Source organism: Carassius auratus, unplaced genomic scaffold, assembly GCF_003368295.1.
Source record: "Carassius auratus strain Wakin unplaced genomic scaffold, ASM336829v1 scaf_tig00014789, whole genome shotgun sequence".
In the NCBI taxonomy this organism is placed as follows: domain Eukaryota; kingdom Metazoa; phylum Chordata; class Actinopteri; order Cypriniformes; family Cyprinidae; genus Carassius; species Carassius auratus.
Genome location: NW_020524526.1, coordinates 198,829 through 218,153, shown reverse-complemented (window position 1 = coordinate 218,153; position 19,325 = coordinate 198,829). Strand labels below are relative to the sequence as shown.

Below are 19,325 nucleotides of genomic sequence, written 5' to 3'. Positions count from 1 at the left end.
ATAAAGAAGGTATACATAATCGAACTCACCGTACCCTGGGAGGATTCCATGGAGGAGGCTTATGAGCGGAAGCACCTGCGGTATGCCGACCTAGCCGCCAAAGAATAACATTGTGGCTGGAATGCGGAAGTCCGCCCAGTGGAGGTTGGGTGCAGAGGGTTTATGGGAACATCCACCACAAAACTGCTGAGGGATCTGGGAGTTAAGGGCCAGAACCAGCGCACAGCCGTTACAGCTGCATCAGAGGCAGCAGAAAGAAGCAGCTAGTGGCTCTGGCTGAAGAGGAACGACCCCAGCTGGGCCCCCAAGTAGTGTGCCAGGAGATAAGTCTGCTTTGGCTTGACTCAGGGAACAGGACATCTCTGCCATGCACAGTCCCCTGAGATGTCCGCCGCTTGGCAACAAGGTGACTCTCATGGCTAATTGGACTTGGGACGCAAGCTGAAGTCTGATCAACCTAGAGCTGGCCGCCTCTGGGGAGGGTGTATAGTGTCAAAGGCCGAAACACCCCATGACCCAGAGGAACACTACTGATGATGCGTCCCGTAAGTCCAATTCTTCTCCTGTAAGTCTAATTCTTCTCACGAATCTACCATCCACCATTCACCGACAAGTCCACCAGTTACTCGCACTTGCTCGCACAGGGAGTCTCCATCTCATCCTGTGTTTTCTAGAAAGAAACAGTCTTGGGCATGTCAAAGATTAGTAACAACATTGGCTTTGATGCATTGTTAGTTTTTGTGCAGCATTAGATTTGAATTTTTTCTCCCTAATTTGTTGTTGGTGGCTGTTTTTGCCCCATTGACTTACATTATAACTAAATTTTTTGATTGCAAAGCCATGACACAATATAATAATGCATTCTTGATTGTTGGTGGTTTTCCCTGTTGGGAAGAGGTAAAATTGGTTATTTTTACAGTTGATCACTTTGACATGCCCAAGACTGTGATAAAAGGTAAAAAAAAAATATCCAGTCTCAATTACTTTTATATTGAAAACAAGTCATTTTGTTACCCCCCCCCCCCCCCCAAAATCAGTGACTTCAGTTATGAACTTGGCAATTAAAGAGTTAAAATCTTGGATATGTTTTTTTTTTTTAAACATTTGGTAGTTTTGAAAAGGGCAGAGGTTGATTAATAGATTTATGCGAAAGAAAGTAAAAAAGAGTAATATCGGATAAATTTTTACAGCAGTTTAATTTAGTGGATGTTTTCATTCCAAACATAACGGGAGGGTAGTGAATTTGAACAACGCACAAGGGTTAGACCTGCGACTGCCCGTTCCCGCTGAATGTATGACCAGGCCCTCCCACCCGCACTCGCAATGTTTGTGTTCTACTCCCGCGGACTTTATGCAGAGCTCGTGAAAAATGTACACAATTAATTACTCAAGACTAATTTTTCGTTCAAGTTAACATCCAGAATAACAGATTTTAAACATGATTGCATTTAAATAATATGAAGTAACCGATGCTAAACCAAAGCGCCACACATGGCAAAAACACATATGGGTACTTTTTTTATTAGCGTTATAAAACATTAACCGTTAAAACAAAACTGAAACTAGCGGCACCTCAGTTTTTTAATGCAGGCTAGGCCTACTGCATACATGCACCAAACGATTAACAAGGAAATAACTTTACCATTAAATAAACATGGATAACTTTGAAAATACGCTAGATATAACTTTAACAAAATAAATACAAAATGAAATAAGTAAAAAAAAATAGAATGCTTTAAAAAAAATCTCACAGACTTCACATTCACAATAGCTTGCCTAGCAGGCTATTGCAAAAAAGAAAGTAAATAATACTTATTATATATATATGTTAAAAAGGCCATTATAGTTTTAAGAATAATTAATCTTCTTATCCGAATCTCTGTCTCTCTTTTGCCGAGACTGACTGACACACAGGCAGCCAATCAGCATTCACTGATCCACGTGTTTAAATGCTAAATCTCTGAAGTCAGGTGAGGGTAACACTGGAGGAAATGTAAGACAACAGGAAGAAATAAAGGTAAAACTTCAGTTTGATTCGCCATGTTCTTTGAATCCATTGAAGCTATCAAAAGCGTTATACAACACTGTAGGAACTGTGTCAGTTAAGCCATTAAGAGATGGAAGTTTAATCATTACATGTGTTGATAACAGACAAAAGGACCTTTTGATTAAAATGACAATCTTGGAGGGGAAGAAGATCAAGTGTGGATTATGGGAGAAGAAAAGAATAGTGCAGGGAGTGATCACAGGGGTCCCAACTGAGTTGACTAATGATGAGATTATGAGTAATGTGACTGGAGCTAAGGTAGAAAGAGTGAAGAGGTTAATGTATAACAAAAACGGGATTAAAAAGGAGAGTTTATCCATACTGTTATCCATGAGAGAGGAGACGTTACCGACAAGAGTTAGGGTAGGATATATGAGCTACCAAGTACGTGAGTACATCCCACCCCCACTCAGATGCTTTAAATGTCAAAAATATGGGCATATAGCAGCAGTATGTAGAGGAAAAGCCAGATGTGGCAAGTGTGGAGGGGAGGACCATGAGTATGGTAAATGTAAGCAAGGTGTTAAAGTTAAATGCTGTAATTGTGGAGGAGAGCACAGTGCTGCGTACAAAGGGTGTGAGATGCACAAACGCGCAGTAGAGGTTCAGAGAATTAAAGTAGAGGAAAAGGTAACATATGCCGAAGCAATTAAACAAGTTAAAGGAAAAAAAGAAGCAGAGTTAACAGCAGGAGTTGGTCCCGGAATATCTGGACAGAATCAGCAATGGTACTCTCAGGAAATTAGACAGACCGGGAAAGAGGTTAAGTCAAAATATATCGCAGTGGACAATGTAAAGTTTATAGCCTTCATAGCAGAAGTTATCAATTGCTCTGCTCAAACAACGAGCAAAACTGAGAAAATCAAAATCATAATAAAAGCAGCGCAGAAATACATTGGTGTGGGGGAAATAACTATAGATAGCATCAATGATTTACTACTAGCAGAAGTTGGACGAGAGGAGTCACAAACATTATGACTCTGTCCATTCTTCAGTGGAATGCTAGAAGCTTAATTACTAATGGTCAGGAGCTAAAGAATTTTATTGAGGAATTAGAAGTCAAACCCAATATTATTTGTATACAGGAGACATGGTTAAAACCAACACTAGATTTCATTATATATGGATATACAGTAGTGCGCAAAGACAGGGACACTACAGGAGGTGGAGTGGCTACATTTATTCAACAGGGGATAAATTATAGAAATATTGAATTGAATGTGCTGGTAGATGTAGAAGTAGTCCTGGTGGATATATGGATAGGTAGAACTTAGACTAAAATCATCAACTTTTATAATCCTTGTAAAAAAATTGTGAGAGAAATGCTAGATGGGATGTATGAGGGCGAAAATGGAAAGGTAATATTATGTGGAGATTTTAATGCTCACAACACTCTGTGGGGAGGAACAAAAGTGGATGAAAATGGAAGTACTATTGAGGAATTTATGGATGACAATAAATTAATATGTTTAAATGATGGAAGATGTACTAGATTTGATGCATATCATGGGACAGAATCTGCGTTAGATCTTACGATAGTATCTGATCAGATAGCAGGGGTTAGTCAGTGGGAGGTTAAGGAAAGCTTTCTTGGCAGCGATCATTATGTTATCTGGTTAAGTGTTGGGAATCAAAAATTGTGTCTAGAAGATAACTGGTTTTCAAGATGGAAAATGAGAGAGGCAAATTGGGGGTTGTATAGTTATAAAGTGAATGGTAAAATGATGGAGATAATATCAGAAAGGAGTTGTGATGTTGATGAATTAAACTCAAAAATAACAAATGTATTGTGTGAGGCAGCGGAGGAGGTTATTGGTAAATCTTCTGGAATGAGGAAAAGGAAAATGGTACCTTGGTGGTCAGATGAATGCAAGGAAGCAGTAAAATTCAGAAATAAAGCCTTCAGAAATGTAAAGTCGAACCATTCATATACAAATTTAATAGAATTTAAAAGAGCACAGGCAAAGGTTAAACAAGTTGTAAGAAAGGCAAAAAGGAAATATTGGCGTGAATTTTGTGGTAAGATTGGGGCAGAAGTTAAAGTGGGTGATGTTTGGAGCATGATTAGGAAAATGGGAGGAATGAGAAGGGAATTCTCTATACCTGTGATTAAAAATAATGAGGTTGAGGCAATGACTAATCAGGAGAAAGCTGAGATGTTTGCTAAAGGGTTTGTCAAGGTTCATAGCTCAAAAAACTTAACAGATGGAGAAGTATCATGGAGGGTTAAAGTAATGGAGGAATATAAAGGATTACTAGGGAAAAAGGTAGATAGTGAGAGCGTACTTGATAAGGAGTTTACTTTATTTGAGCTTAAGAGAGCATTAAATGGGGTCAAGAATACTTCACCAGGGAAGGATGGTATATGCTACAAAATGATTAAGGAGATAGATGATGTAGCCAAATGTGTAATTCTAAAACTTTATAACAAGATCTGGGAGCAAGGTAAATTACCTTTGTGTTGGAAACACTCTGTTGTGGTTCCTATTGGGAAACCAGGAAAGAACAGAACTGAAGTTAAAAGCTATAGACCAATTGCATTGACGTCGAATTTATGTAAACTAATGGAAAGAATGGTGATTAGGAGGTTAATGTATGAGGTTAAAAAGAAAGATCTACTCTCTAAACATCAGAGCGGGTTCCGCAGTGGTCGAACAACAATGGACCCTGTAGTTTGTTTGGAGAATCTGATAAGGAAAGCACAAAATAATAAAGAAGTAGTTCTGGCTACTTTGTTTGATATAGAAAAAGCATATGATATGCTATGGAAGGAGGGACTATTGATCAAGCTGAATAGGATGAACATAGGTGGGAAGATGTTCAATTGGATTAGGGACTTTTTAAAAAAACAGAACAATTGAAGTCAGAGTTGGGGTTAATGTTTCCAAGACATATTCTATAGAAAATGGGACACCTCAGGGCAGTGTGTGCAGTCCAGTGTTTTTCAACCTAATGATTAATGACATATTTGAGTCAATAGAAGATATGAGAATAAACAGAGCATTATATGCTGATGATGGAGCTTTGTGGATAAGAGGGCGTAATATAGAAAACATTACAGCTAAGATGCAACTAGCTGTTAACAAGGTTGAAAAATGGGCATTTGAATGGGGTTTTCATTTATCAGTGGAAAAGACACAAGTTATCTGTTTTTCAAAGAAAAGAAATAACCCTACTGTAGAACTAAAGCTATATGGACAACAATTAAAGCAAGTTAATACTATTAGGTACCTGGGAGTGTGGCTTGATGTAAAATTAACGTTTAAGGAACATATCCAAAAAATGTTGGAAAAATGCAAAAAGGGAAATAATGTATTGAAATGTTTAACAGGGTACAAATGGGGAGCTTCAGGAACATCCCTTAAAATAATTTATATTGCTTTGATTAGATCAGTATTTGATTATGGATGTATTGTGTACCAATCTGCATCAAAGACACAAATCAAAGAACTGGACAGAATGCAGGCTAAAAGTCTAGAGTATGTAGTGGGGCGTTTAGAACATCTCCTGTACCAGCGCTACAAGTAGAGACAGAAGAAATGCCATTAAACCTCCGGCGCCTGAAATTGTGTATGGCTTATTGGATCAATTTAAAAGGACATAATGCATCACACCCTACTAAGGAAGTCCTAAGTGAGTGTTGGGAATATGGGAGATTGCAGATATGTAGCTTTGGGTGGGATGCCAACAGATTAGCAAATCAGTTAAAGATAGAGGATATACATTGTAGCAAGACCTTGCCTCTGGCAATAACCCCACCTTGGTTGTTTTGTTCTCCTAGGGTAATCATAGAAACAAAAGATATGGTAGGGCAGTATATTGAGAATATGTGTTACAATACTGCAAAAATATATACAGACGCATCAAAGGATTCTGAGGGTAAGACTGGAATTGGGGTGTATATTCCTGAATCAGAGATATATATCAAAAAGCAAACTACTGATCATTATCTATCTATACTGCGGAGATGGTAGCCATTATCATTGCATTGCAATGGCTAGAAGAGGCTAGGCTCCCTAAAGCTGTTATCTGCTCTGATTCTATGTCATCATTAACATCTATTCAGAATGGTGAATCAGGGTGTAGACAGGACCTCCTGAATGAAATAAATCAAATCATGTTTACAATTAATCAACAGGGAACAATAGTGCAGTTTGTATGGGTCCCCGCACACAAAGGTATAGAAGGGAATGAACAAGCTGACAAACTTGCAAAAGAGGCAACAAAAGAAGAGGAAATTCAAATAAATGTTCCACTTAGTAAGTCAGAGATAAAGGTAATAATCAAACAAAAAGTGAATGCAATGTGGCAGTCTGAGTGGGATCAGGAGAGGAGGGGTAGACATTTATATAAATTACAACAAGAAATATCAAGGAAAAGGACCAGTTACACAAATAGACAGGAGGAGGTTTGGTTTAACAGATTACGAATAGGACACACTGGTTTAAATAGCAATTTATTTATCATAAAGAAACATCCATCTGGGAATTGTGAGGTTTGTGGAGAGAGAGAAGATGTGGAGCATGTCCTTTTAAGATGTAGAAGGTTTAATAGGGTAAGAGAAATACTGAAAAGGGCAGTTAATACAGCTAAGAAAGTATTCTCCTTGGAAACATTATTGGCAGAGCCCAGGTCAGGAAGCATAAATAGCTCTATAGTAGCATTCATCAAAGATACACAGGTAGCATGTAGGATGTAGAATTTTTTTTTTTTTTTTTTTGCTTTATTCAGTTTCTTTAAAAACCCAAAATGAACTGCACCTCAGTCCAGCAGATGGCGGTAATACACTTTGTTTGTAAACTGCCATAAAACTCAACAGAAGAAGAAGAAGAGTCCATCGGAGCGGTCATGCGGACACTAAACTTTATCATTGCGTGTCATATATAGCTCCACTCATTTTAAGGGTGTTGTGCGTCAATGTAAAGTAAGTTTAATATATCTTATCTTTGAAACGATCGTGTGTGTGTGTGTGTGTGTGTGTGTGTGTGTGTGTGTGTGTGTGTGTGTGTGTGTGTGTGTGTGTGTGTGTGTGTGTGTGTATGTGTGTGTGTGTGTGTGTGTGTGTGTGTGTGATATGGTTGGCTTAGCTGTCTATTACATTTTGCTGTCCGATGTGCGGTAATTGTTATGCTAATGCTTACATATTATTAACATGTCTTTAGCTAGCGCAGTGTTTCACTATATGTTTACATATAACCTTTATTCCTAGTTGCTTATGTTAATGTTATCTATGTACATTTCACTTGTGTTTCGGTGTAGTTTGTTTATTAGTGCTGCTCATATCTGAGATATTTTGAAGCTGTGAACAACTTAATGCTCATGAGCACTGGGCATGTCCAGACAAAGCACCTCTGATACAATATGCAACAGATAAATCTATTTACTGTTTAATTCTATATATATGGTATAGCAAGTTTGTTTTCTTTAATTTATTAATATGTTTAATTGTTTATTTCACTGAATATTCATCATGTGTATTCATGTTTATTCTTCATTTGTGTTTTATAGAACAACCACAGAAACCCTTATTAATCACTGTGTTGTGGTGACAAATAAACGGGTTAGTCCCATATAATCCATCTTTGACCACGTCTCTTACCGGACACCCTGTGGTGGGTTTACCAAATGAGACTTTGCTATTGAAACAAAACTCATTTTTTCTATATATATATATATATATATATATATATATATATATATATATATATATATATATATATATATATATATATATATATATATATATATACAACAATTAGGACTACTAGATGCATAGCCTACCTAAAATGCAAAAAACTGAAGAAGTGTATATGATTTTCCTTCACTTTATTTTCGTGAAAATAGCTGCCATTGTTGTACAATAGAACATTCAAAACAGGCCCATTAAAACACAAAAGCACACACACAAGATTATATTTGCGTAGATCTTTACAAAATAGACTTGGATTATAAAGCCTGTGAAAAGCACACTCAAGATAAAATGCACTTAAAGAATGCTTAGATTATGGACTGGGTTGAGCGAGCGGAGCAGAATCTTCAGAAAGGCGCACAGCGCTCTTAAAGTGGCATTACAATGTTGTTTCTTGTATTCAGAGTTGTTCACAGTGTTTAAGAGATGGATTCTCATGCTAAACATGGCCAAAGTTTAAAAATAATAATTTAGAAGAATGACTGAGAATTTATGTGCCGAAAATCTTACTTCCGGGTTGGTAAAAGTTTGAGCAGTTTTTTTTTCAATCGTGGATCTAATGACGTAGATGAGAACGGAAGTCCTTATATGAGCATTTCTCCTGGAAAAGCAAGTCCGCGCACACACATTGACCAGAGGAGAGTTAGACCGCGCACATCAACACACTTCCAAATCGTCGGCAGCGCTGCATAGGATTTGTTTGAGAATTCCTACAAATAAAGTGTGTTTTTGGATGTGAGGGAAAGTTTAGCGTGTTCAGCTTCCCCAAGAACCAAGCATTACATGAACAGAGGATGCAGTTTGTTTTTCCAGGGCAGCAACGAAGTGTATCAATGCCTTTGTGTGTTCTGGTCATTTGAGTGATGAATGTTTTATAAACATCTCCCAAGTCGACGCTGGATTTGCACATTGTTTGCTATTAAATCATGGAGCCGTCCCTGTAATAAAAGACCCCATTCGTGTAAGTACAATTGCATCAGATTTCTGTAATTTGTTGGAAATCAGCACATAAGTGAATATATGTTAATGGAAACAACACAAAACATCAGTATTATAGCTCCGCTCACGGCACGTCTCCAGGAGCTCAGCTTTTTCTGTAAAGAATCGGAAAGTTGTATTTTTCTTTTATAAATATGATAAAACTAAAGACTTTTTGGATATATTTGGTACTACTCTATTGAGAGTGAGGAGTCACGTGCCGATTTGGGTTGATTTGGGAGGGGTCTGAGCCGGTCGGCCATGATGGTAGGACACGCTATCGGTTTCCAGGGGCAATGCCTTCAGAACTTCACAGAGGCGCGACTAAACATTTCAGAGCTCTTTAATTTTTGTGCATTTATTATGTCGGCGGAACAGAGACGGATCTAAGAATACGAGAAAGAAATGAAAAAAGTAAAGCAATGCAGAAAGATAAGGCGAAAGAAAGGGGACCTTAAAGGAACAAGCTCACACCAATCGCAAAACAGCGGTATTTGCCGAAGCTCTCAGGCAGCAGTAACTTCCAGGCATGGTTAAACAGTGCGGAATTGCAAAAACCTCCTCTACTACCGAGTTAACAACACATTTAAACAATCCTGTTTCGCCGCCGGTGTCCTGCCAACATGGCGGAGACTGTGATATCGAGGGGAGGGGCTCTGTGCTATGACGGCAACTCCTCATTCTCAATAGGTACTCGAGATTAACATGAGATTAAGTGAAACCGTGTATGTTATGTACCCTTTAAGCAAATATTACCACTCTGCTCCGCTCACATGCTCTGGCGGTAATGCTCAAAATAAAACGCATTTTGCACTCCATTTCTACTACACACCACCGTTCCGCGCGGGTCTCCCGCGAAATGTTCTTACGCCCACACCCACCCGCAGCAAAGGTAAACTGCCTGCGCCGCGAGATTTGCGTTGAGTCCTGCGGGAATCCAGACCCAATGCAGCCCTCTACTATGGGGGTAAATTTAAGACAAAACCATTGGAAATTGATTAACTAAAAGTCACAAATAGATATTACAACTTGTAAACACAATCTACAAATAGATAAAAAAATCTGCATGCAAAGTCCTCATGACCCGCAAATGTAAAACAAGATCTACAATAGATACAAAGTCCTCAAACAAACTCTTCGTAATCCACAAATATAAAGCATGATCTACAAAAAGATTAAAAATCCACAAATAAACACATTCTGATTCACTAACAGAAATCAGTGACTTGTACTTGAAAACCAGAATTTGAATGAATGTAATGTGACTTGTTTGGAGGTGAAGATCATGTTCTGTTTGTAGATTGTGTCACATTTGTTTTCAGAATTCTGACTATTGTTTTGCTGTTGTAACAAAATAATGCCATAATCATTGAAAATGAAGAGACTATGAGTCAAAAATGCATATTACAATTTGTAAACACAAAATAAGATCTACAAATAAATGTAAAATATCTGTAAAATAGTTTTGTAGATGTTGTTTTACATTTGCGGATCATGAGGACTTTGTTTGCGGATTTTTTTTATCTTTGTGTTTTGTGTTTACAAGTTGTAATGTCTATTTGTGACTTTTAGTCTGTACATTTTCAATGGTTTTGGCATCAATTTAGCCCAATACTCTACTACATGCTATGGCCGTGCTCTTGAGACATTTGCTTTTTTTTTCTCAGCAGATGTCACAAGAGCACGGTGATATGAGCATTTCGAAGCAAAACGAATTTCGATCAGCTTCATCTCTGTCATTAATATTATGCACATAGTGTTTAGTAGAGCCCGACCGATATATCGGCCGGCCGATATTATCGGCCGATATGAGCTAATTGCATTTAAATCGGCATCGGCGTTTATAACGGCCGATGAAACATGAGAAACAGTCTCATGCGCTTCACTCATGTTATGAGTGTTGCATCGTTTGCCCACCAGAGGGCGGTCTGCAACTCCAGAGTTGACAACAGCGCCAGAAATCCACAAAGAAGAAAGCGATCAGCCAAGCCACCCAGGTGAGTCTGTCGTTCGTCATGTGAAATGATTGTAGATTTAGTTCATACACTGTATATAAAAACAGTGTGGTAGTTCTAGTTAACGGTCCTATCATTATCACTTCTAAATATTCTGTAACATCACTTACAGCCGCTAATGCATTGCTATATTAGATTAGCCACAAAGCTAATACCATGTTTATCAGTGGGAGAGCGCGAACGTTAATAAGAGGCCGAACTATAAAGTTAGCATTTAACTTATTCTTATTCTATTGCGGTGTGTTTCCCACATAATGACCGCGTAATGGGCCTTTCACACAGGATGCGGTATGCACAGCGCTTGGCCGCTGGGTTCAGCGTTGCCCTTCAGATACTACGCGAGTTGCGCTGCGCTATGGCGTAGGCGGAGTTTTAAAAACTTTTAGCGGGAGCTCTTTCATAGTCCCGCTAAACATGTATCTGTCCCGTTGTAAGAAGCGAGCGATAGCGCTAGTCCTGCTGATGAGAATTAAGAGAGAAGCAAGGAAGAAGAGGCTACCCTCAGGCCCAGGGAACAATTTGGTGAATTCAGGCTGGTTACGTTACTCTAACGCTAATATAGCTTCCTTTTTAGCAGGCCCCTTAAATGCTTGCTATTAACTTGTTTGAAGGTGGTTCTTCTCAAAATTGACAGCGGTGTGTTCATGGCACTAACATTAACCATTCAACTTCGAATTGATTCCGTAATCTTGTGAATGTGTCTTTGAGAGCAAATGTAGTGTAGTTACAGTGACTACAGTAGGTGCGTCAGAAATGATTAAATCAGAGGGGACATGTAAATAAATGTGAGCTGAACAAGCGCTTTTTTCTTTTTTTTTCTTACATATTGTTTCAAAGCAACTTTACAGACATTACAGGGAAATGTTGAAATAATATAGTTAAATATAAGTAGGTAATACCTATTGCTTGGCAAATAAAAAAAATATATATTTTTTTCTCATTTTTGCCTATGTAGGAGATCCCTGTTTATTATTATTATAATTCTAATGATGACATGAGTAATGATACATGGTGATATTATTAATACACATGCTTATTCTTTCTCTGTCTCTCTTTCTGCCTACAGATGGCTGAAAAAGGTGAATGCTGTAGCAGCAAAGTGTGGGACTACTTCTGCAAATACTTTAACTTTAGTATTATAATTTATTTACAGTACACACACAGACTGTTAAAACCAGCTTCAACTGGAAGAAAGTAAAAGTGTTAAATGTTTAAAACCAGACTGTTTTTTGATCATTAAAAAATATATACTTTTTATGTGCAATTGTTTAGTGATTGAGACCGTAATCTAAGGCTTTTTTTAAACATAATCCCTTCTGGAAAATGGTTTATACAGCCCACATACATAGAACAGGCAGATATTTTGCTATTGAATGTTGTGTAAGTGCAGCTTATAGGAAATGGGTCTAATATCCAGTTTATTTTCAAAATCTAAATATCGGCTTATAAATCGGCTCTTTTCGAGTTAATATCGGCATCGGCATCGGCCCCCAAAAATCCATATCGGTCGGGCTCTAGTGTTTAGAGCTCTGAATGATGGAGTGTTTTGGCTTGGACACAGATGAGACCAGAAGCCAGACCCATAGAATTTACTAATGGCCGCGCCCATTTTCTACTACAAGAAAAATGAGGATAGTCCTACCCATTTCTGAACCTATCTCAACATGTTCCCATCTAAAGTCCCCGCCAAAAGAAAAAAAGAAGAGAAAAGCCAAAGGTGTGGAAACATGTCCTGTCGAGACAGGAAAACAGTAACTGCTAGAGATATATATTAAAACAAGCAGCAGGTTTAAATGTGTTAACTTTATGTAAGAATTCAATTTATTATTTTTGTGGCTTGTAATGCTAAATGCTATCAGAGACTATATTTGCTTTATGTTCCTAACAATATTCTGATAAGTGATTAAATATTAAAAAACACTTAACTACTTAAAACGGCATAAAGCACAACAAACATTTATTTAATTCAGTGCAATGTTCAAGAGATAATGCTGAAATATAAAATACACAAACACTGAAATTTTAAGTCAGCTGTAGAGCATGAGCTCAAGAGATCAAGACAAGTTAACTCTGTTGTGTAGGCAGTTCTTGAGCATTATGAAGCTGTTACTAAATCCATTCTTTGTCAGACCTTTTTAAGATCCATTAGTTTGATTGTCTCAAAGTGTCAAAAAGAAGTCCCTGAAATACATGGCTACTTGTACAGTTATCTGACAGTGATGGTCTTCAAAAACTCAGCTGAAATGCAGAATTATTATTTTTTTGGATGTTTGATGAATAACAATGAAATGGCAGTGTGGAAATAAAAAAAATAATAATAACAAATAATACATTTGCATTCTACCTCTGTAATTCTCAACTGGTTTCCTTTGAGGACACAAATTTTACATCAGACATTTGACCAAAATTGCTAATAATACTAAAGTGACAGTAATACTACTAAAATCAGATCTGATGCTGAAATGGATTAATATTACATATATACATGTATAGATGCACATCAGTTATTAACATGAAATGGGCTGAATATGATCACTATTTTAGTTTCTAAATCCTTCTATTTTCCAAAACACTTGTCATGACATAATTTCACTTTACATGCTGCATTTCAATATCTGCATGCAACATTGAATCCCTCACATTTTTCCCAAAATACTGAGCTCATGAACCGGTGTCCTGACCTTTTATCCTACCCTGTCAGATTTTCAATAGCTCATCCTTTTTTCTCATGCTAAACAACAATATTTAATGTATCTGCATTACTGTTAGGGTAGGTTTAGGGTTGGGGTAGGTGTAGATTTTAATAAAAACACAAATCTAATTGGTAGAATAGCAGGGCCAGCCAGAGGCATAAGCGAACTAAGCGGCTGCTTGGGTCCCCTGGCCACCAGTTTTTTTTTTTTTTTTAATTAAATAACTTAAACAAGTTATCTAAATGAATTAATGAATGATGAACGAATAAATGAATAATTCAAGACAAGAAAATTCTTATTTACCGACAACTGCTGCTGTGTCTGCTAGCGTTTGAATCATGCGCAATTGCGCATAGACACCTCGCGTGCATTGACTAATTCGCGCCGGCTTTGTGACTGATAAGTCATGTCACAAAGAGGATGTATCCCTCTGGTGCCGAAAAGAGAAAGAAGAAAAGGACATAAAGGTGGCTTGTCGTTGGACGTTTTAGAGTCTCAAATTTAGGGACCGTTTCTAAAGTTCAATGCGATATTGGTATACACTTTTCTAACGTCAGTAGCATTTGAGGAGAATGACTTACAGTCATAAAAACAACTGTAATTGTTCATCTAGGTGTCAGGTATAATGCACAATTGAATATAATGTTTAATATTTATTAAAATAAACTGTAAATCATATGTAAATTATGGTAGTTCACATGGGCTCAAAGGCAAATTTGAAGCTCAATAGCATTTGAGGAGAAAGACTTGCAGTCACAAAACAATTGTAATGTGTTCATTTAGGTGTCAGCTACAATGCACACCTTATACATTTTTAATATATATTAAAATAAATGATAAATAATTTAAGTAAAAACGAGGCCCGTTTATCACTTTCAGGCACTTTCCTGTTAAAGTTTTTTTTTTTTCTTTTTTCAGGTTCCCTTACGAAAATTACCCATGGTTTTATCAATAACACCACAGATCATCGTTCTTGTAGCCATGGCAACTGCAAACCATGGTTTTGTTACTTCAAATAATAATTAACAAATAAGTATTAATATACTGTAATCTTTTTTTGTTGTTGTTGTTGCTATAAAAACAGTCCTAAGCCATCAATAGCCTTTAAAAGGACTTAAATGCATTATATAAAAAAAAACTATGAGGCAATAATGAATTGGTTAATAATAACACTGTTAAAATACATAATGTAGGCACATACAAAATAAACAAGTTATGTACATGTTATTACAAATGCCTGCACAGGGAGCCAAATGCCATGTAATTGCTGCTGTTACATTTTTGCCATAGATGACACAGCCTATATAATTTCTTCAACAAAAAACGTGCATATCACAACCTTTACAAAAATAAACCATGGTTTTATCATAGTAAAACTGCTTAATTTCCTTTTGCATGATTTTTGAATTCTTAAGACTATATGAAATAAATTAGTCATAATAAAGTTATAGCCATAGGTAAATGTTGAATGGTACAATTGTAATTAGTAAATAATACAATTTATTCATTTACTTTTTTATTTGATTAAAATTCTATTTTCACCCCTATAGTAGTCTAGGTGTTTTTTTCCATCATCATATTTGAGGAAGGGGGTCACAACAATACAACCCTGCTGTCCCGATGTCATCAGTGACTTTGCCTCCTGAAAAGCGAGCAAGGAACAATTTTGAGGTCATTGTTGTACAATTGTCATTGTTGAATCCTAGCTGTTCTTATGTTTGCTTTCATAATTTAAGTTTTTAACTATTTTTTGTAACTTTATATTTTTTATTATATTAATGTTTGTCTATTTTGGTTTAATTTAAAAGATTGCACATTTAATGCACATTTGCATTTGGACATTTGCAAATTATTTATTTCATGTTTTGTGACCATTCGTATTCAGAAGTTTAAGAGTAAAGTATGTTATTTAAGTATTGATTTTTATTTATTTATTTTGTATTAATACATAACCTCACTGTATTCATTTATAATGTAACAATATAGCGTTACATTTGTGTCAATAATCTTGAAGCACAGGTGACTCCGCGTGGTGGGAGGGGCCCCCCCCAAATCAAATTCTGCTTAGGGCCCCCAAGAGGCTCGGGCTGGCACAGTAGAAAAAGAATATTGTTGGTTTCCTGTAACTGTATCCCTTCTAGCTACAAACGCGAATATAACACATACTTACTGTATTTGCAGTACTGTAACATTTTTCGTACTATCCACTGTTTTAGTGGGAGGTAGGAAAATCTGTCAGCGTAGGACAAATCACAGAACACTGGCAGTTTCAGCTGAGAAACACTGCTCTGTATGGCGGTTAGATTTTTTATTTTTTAAGACAAAACATCACAAATGTTTCACTCCTTAGGTGCTGCAACACTTGAGTACACTATGTTGCCTTCTCCATCAGGTGTCTGTGGGAAAATAATCACAAAGATAAAGTCAGGAATCGTGTTGATGGCACAATCACAAAACTGAAGAAAGTAAATCTCTCTGAGAATAACAAAATACAGACAGAAAATTCTTCATATTGTTAAACTGATTAACAGAGTTTAAAGTAAGATGCTTAGCTCTTAAACTTTGAATCAAATTTCAAAAACAGCGAAAACTGCTCTAGAAACCAAACAAGACGTTCATTCATCCCTTCAACTCGTATCATTGCCACTATTGGTTATGGAGTCTGTGAATACACTTTCATGCCTTCTTTTGTGGGACAGAATTGCAGAACTTCACAGCTTAATTTCAATAAAAGGTCATTTTATACAGGAAAGGAAGTTCTGAAAGGGTATTATAAAAATGCTATTTCCTATAAAGAATTCAGAATGTATTTTTTTTTAATCAGTGAAGGAAATGATTAACAAATCACAAAGCCAGACATGACTTTACAATATATATTAAAATACTGAAACAAACTGTAAAAGCGAGCAGCATCTCACAATCACAGACAGAGCAGTTTGTGATAAAACAAGTCTTCATGCGACTAATCAATCTGCAACAAATATGACATGATCTGCACACACATGCATGAATGATCATGTAATACACGCACAAGTACAGTAAAGCAGCAACAAGACAACAGCAAGAAAGTTTCCCTCTTGATGTCTATTTCAAAGGGAGTAAAACTATAGGATATGTCACTATATCACATATGTCCTATGTCACTATAGGATATGCATAATATCAATATAAATGAAGCTTGATTTATTATATTTATTTTAGAGATCTATAAAACATCTTTATCAGGGAGTGAATATGAACAGTGAAGGAAAACAGTTGGTTTAATGTTAAATTACAAACTCAAGCCTTTTCAGTCTGTTTCTACTAAAATCCACTGAATTTATTTGTCATACTAATCCATATTTGTAAAGATTTGTGCACTGTTAGTGATGGGTGTAGCTTAAATCCCTGTTCATTAGAAAGAGTTGTCCATCATGGAGTGCCTGATGCATGGTGCATGTGAAACATAACATATCACTTAAATTAATCATAGTTTAATTAACCAAAATCATCTGTTAAAAATTCTGTTAAAGTAAGAATTAAGCAAGCACAGACCAGTATTGAGATTTCTTTTTTTTCTTTGAGCATTAATAATCCACCAGTTCTCTAATGCTGAGTTTTCTACAGGCAGGCAGCGAGACACAATGCACACAGCAAATCGGCATCTTACCGTATGATGTAAAGGATGTGCAACGAATGTTGCTGTAGCATAATGTATGTCTTCATTTTCAACTGTTTTAATAATAACCACAATTCAACTATAAAACATTATACATGAAATGATGGTCATATGATAAACACTTTTCCAACATAAAGATACATGCGGTTGCAGTAATACTTGCCAGGTTGTGCTGTTTGTTTACGGTTCTTGATGTGCCAAAACAGAAACCCGCCCAAAGAAATAGCCAGCAACAATACACCAACTACCAGTAGTGTGAAATAGGAACGGAGAGATTCTGTAATAAAAACAAGAGAAAACAATACTTACTATAAAGCAGATCTGGAAGACATTTGTCTAATAGTGTTTAAAGTTGAAAATCACAACTTAAGAAACTCAATATTTTTTTTTCATTGGTTCTTATAACAACAAAGATAAAAATAGCTATATTTTGAGTATTAATCTAGTAATGATTATTGAAAAAGAAATGGGGGAAATAATGTTGCTAGACGATTTTGTTTCAGAACTTCATCAGTTTTTTTTTAATTATTTTTTTCAGTTTTTCAGAAGGTCTTTTAATGGAGAATGTAAAATTGAAATTGAAAATTTGTTCATTGTGACTAATTTAGCCAGCATAGGTCACATATTTATATCAGTACAGGTGATGAGATTAATCATAGCTGATGTACCTTCACATGGCTGACAGAGTTGAGTGATGTTGATGTTGTGTTGAGTCTGGTTTGTGATGGGATTGTTGATCACACAGCTGTAGGTGTTGTTCTCCTGATATTCCACCTCCAGAGGTAGAGAGAGACTGATGCTGAGATCAGACACACTGATGCTGGACAATAAACTGTTTCCTTTGTACCAGGAGAGAGTCACAGCACTCACATTCACAACTGAACACAACAGTGAACACCTGGACACTGATGAACGTTTAGATGATGATGATGATGGTGATGATGACGAAGAACAGTTTGAAGTGTCTCTGGTGATGACAGGAATGGGAAGAGAAGCTGGAAAATAATATACAAAGAACAAGTAAAAGAAAGTGTTTATCTCAGTATTATCAATAAACAACTACAAAAATAACATGATGGAGATGTTTTCTTGCAAGTCTAATCAAAATAAACCAAAATTTTAATTGCAAGGCTGAGAATGAAATTAATGCTTGTACAGTATCTACTCCAAGACACTGATTGATCATTTAAGCAGCTGAATTATCTCAAAACTTTTGGTTTGTCATTATATTATTGTCATTACATTTCATAGCTTCTGGCATTTGAATTAACATTTAGAAACTTTTATATAAAAATACTAGAGTTCAGAATTAAACATTAATGATCAAATCTAGCATTAGTGACAGTTTACTCACCGTACACAGTAACACTGAAGCTCTTCAGTGAGGTTTTTCCACTGATGACAGTCAGCTCATAAAGTCCAGAGTGTTCAGATCTGATGTTTCTGATGGTCAGAGATCCAGTTTGATTGTCCATCTGGAGTTTGTCTCTGAATATCTCATCATTACTGACAAATATAAAGTTTATTTGGTCTCTTTTAATGATTTCAGCTATTCGAGTGTTTTGAGGTCCAAACGTCCACCGTATCATATCATCTCTCTGTATTTTAACATCAGTGTTTAGAGAGACAGAATCTCCTTCAGTCACTGGTACTTGGACACTGGACTTCACTTCATCTGTTTTAACATCAAACACACCTAAAACACATTCAAACAAAGGAAAAATATTTGTCATAAACAAACAAGGATAAAAGGAGGGTTTTAAACTATTATCAAAATTTGAATATAACGGTAGGTTACATACCCGCGCGCGTATGTGTAATCTTACACGCATTCATATATAAGATTATTTGCATAGGCATAATGTATTTACATTAGGTACATATTTGCGGGTCAAGATCGCCCAACATGAAACGCAATCCAGCTTACCATTTGTGATAAGAATCCATAAACAGATGAAAGCAGCATCTGAATGCATATTATTCAAATTATGTCCGACAGATTTCTGATAATTAAATTCCTCATAGCTCCGTGGATAACGTACGTTAAAAACGACAGTTGCACAAGCAGAAGTCTGCTCAAACAAAGGAAGGGTGGGGGTGGGGGGGTTATGACGCTATCGCACAGTGCTTAGAGTTTATTAATCTTTCGTGAATTCATTAAGTTACTTGTTTTTAATCTAGAACTACTTCACCATATACTGATTTTGATTACATGTGTTGACTGAGAGAGTATCTTCATTATATT

General features: G+C 36.4%; 1 protein-coding gene across 1 annotated transcript; it reads right to left on the bottom strand.

The window, feature by feature from the left end:
• Positions 1 to 17,614: 17,614 nt before the first annotated feature.
• Positions 17,615 to 19,116, bottom strand: LOC113074469 (natural killer cell receptor 2B4-like). The gene is made up of 4 exons (XM_026247309.1): positions 19,008 to 19,116; positions 18,435 to 18,776; positions 17,749 to 18,075; positions 17,615 to 17,631 (listed from the first exon to the last, which is right to left on the bottom strand). Exons 1-4 carry the CDS (start codon positions 19,054 to 19,056, stop codon positions 17,615 to 17,617), a joined length of 735 nt encoding a protein of 244 aa, XP_026103094.1. The 5' UTR covers positions 19,057 to 19,116.
• Between the last annotated feature and the right edge of the window lie 209 nt (positions 19,117 to 19,325).

What these genes read in the sequence shown, in the direction of transcription:
- LOC113074469 (XM_026247309.1), bottom strand. Translation starts at nt 19,056, where the DNA reads ATGCATTCAGATGCTGCTTTCATCTGTTTATGGATTCTTATCACAAAT. An exon ending in ATGGATTCTTATCACAAATG is followed by an intron (nt 18,777 to 19,007) that starts GTAAGCTGGATT and finishes AATGTGTTTTAG; the next exon opens with GTGTGTTTGATGTTAAAACA. An exon ending in CTTCAGTGTTACTGTGTACG is followed by an intron (nt 18,076 to 18,434) that starts GTGAGTAAACTG and finishes ATTATTTTCCAG; the next exon opens with CTTCTCTTCCCATTCCTGTC.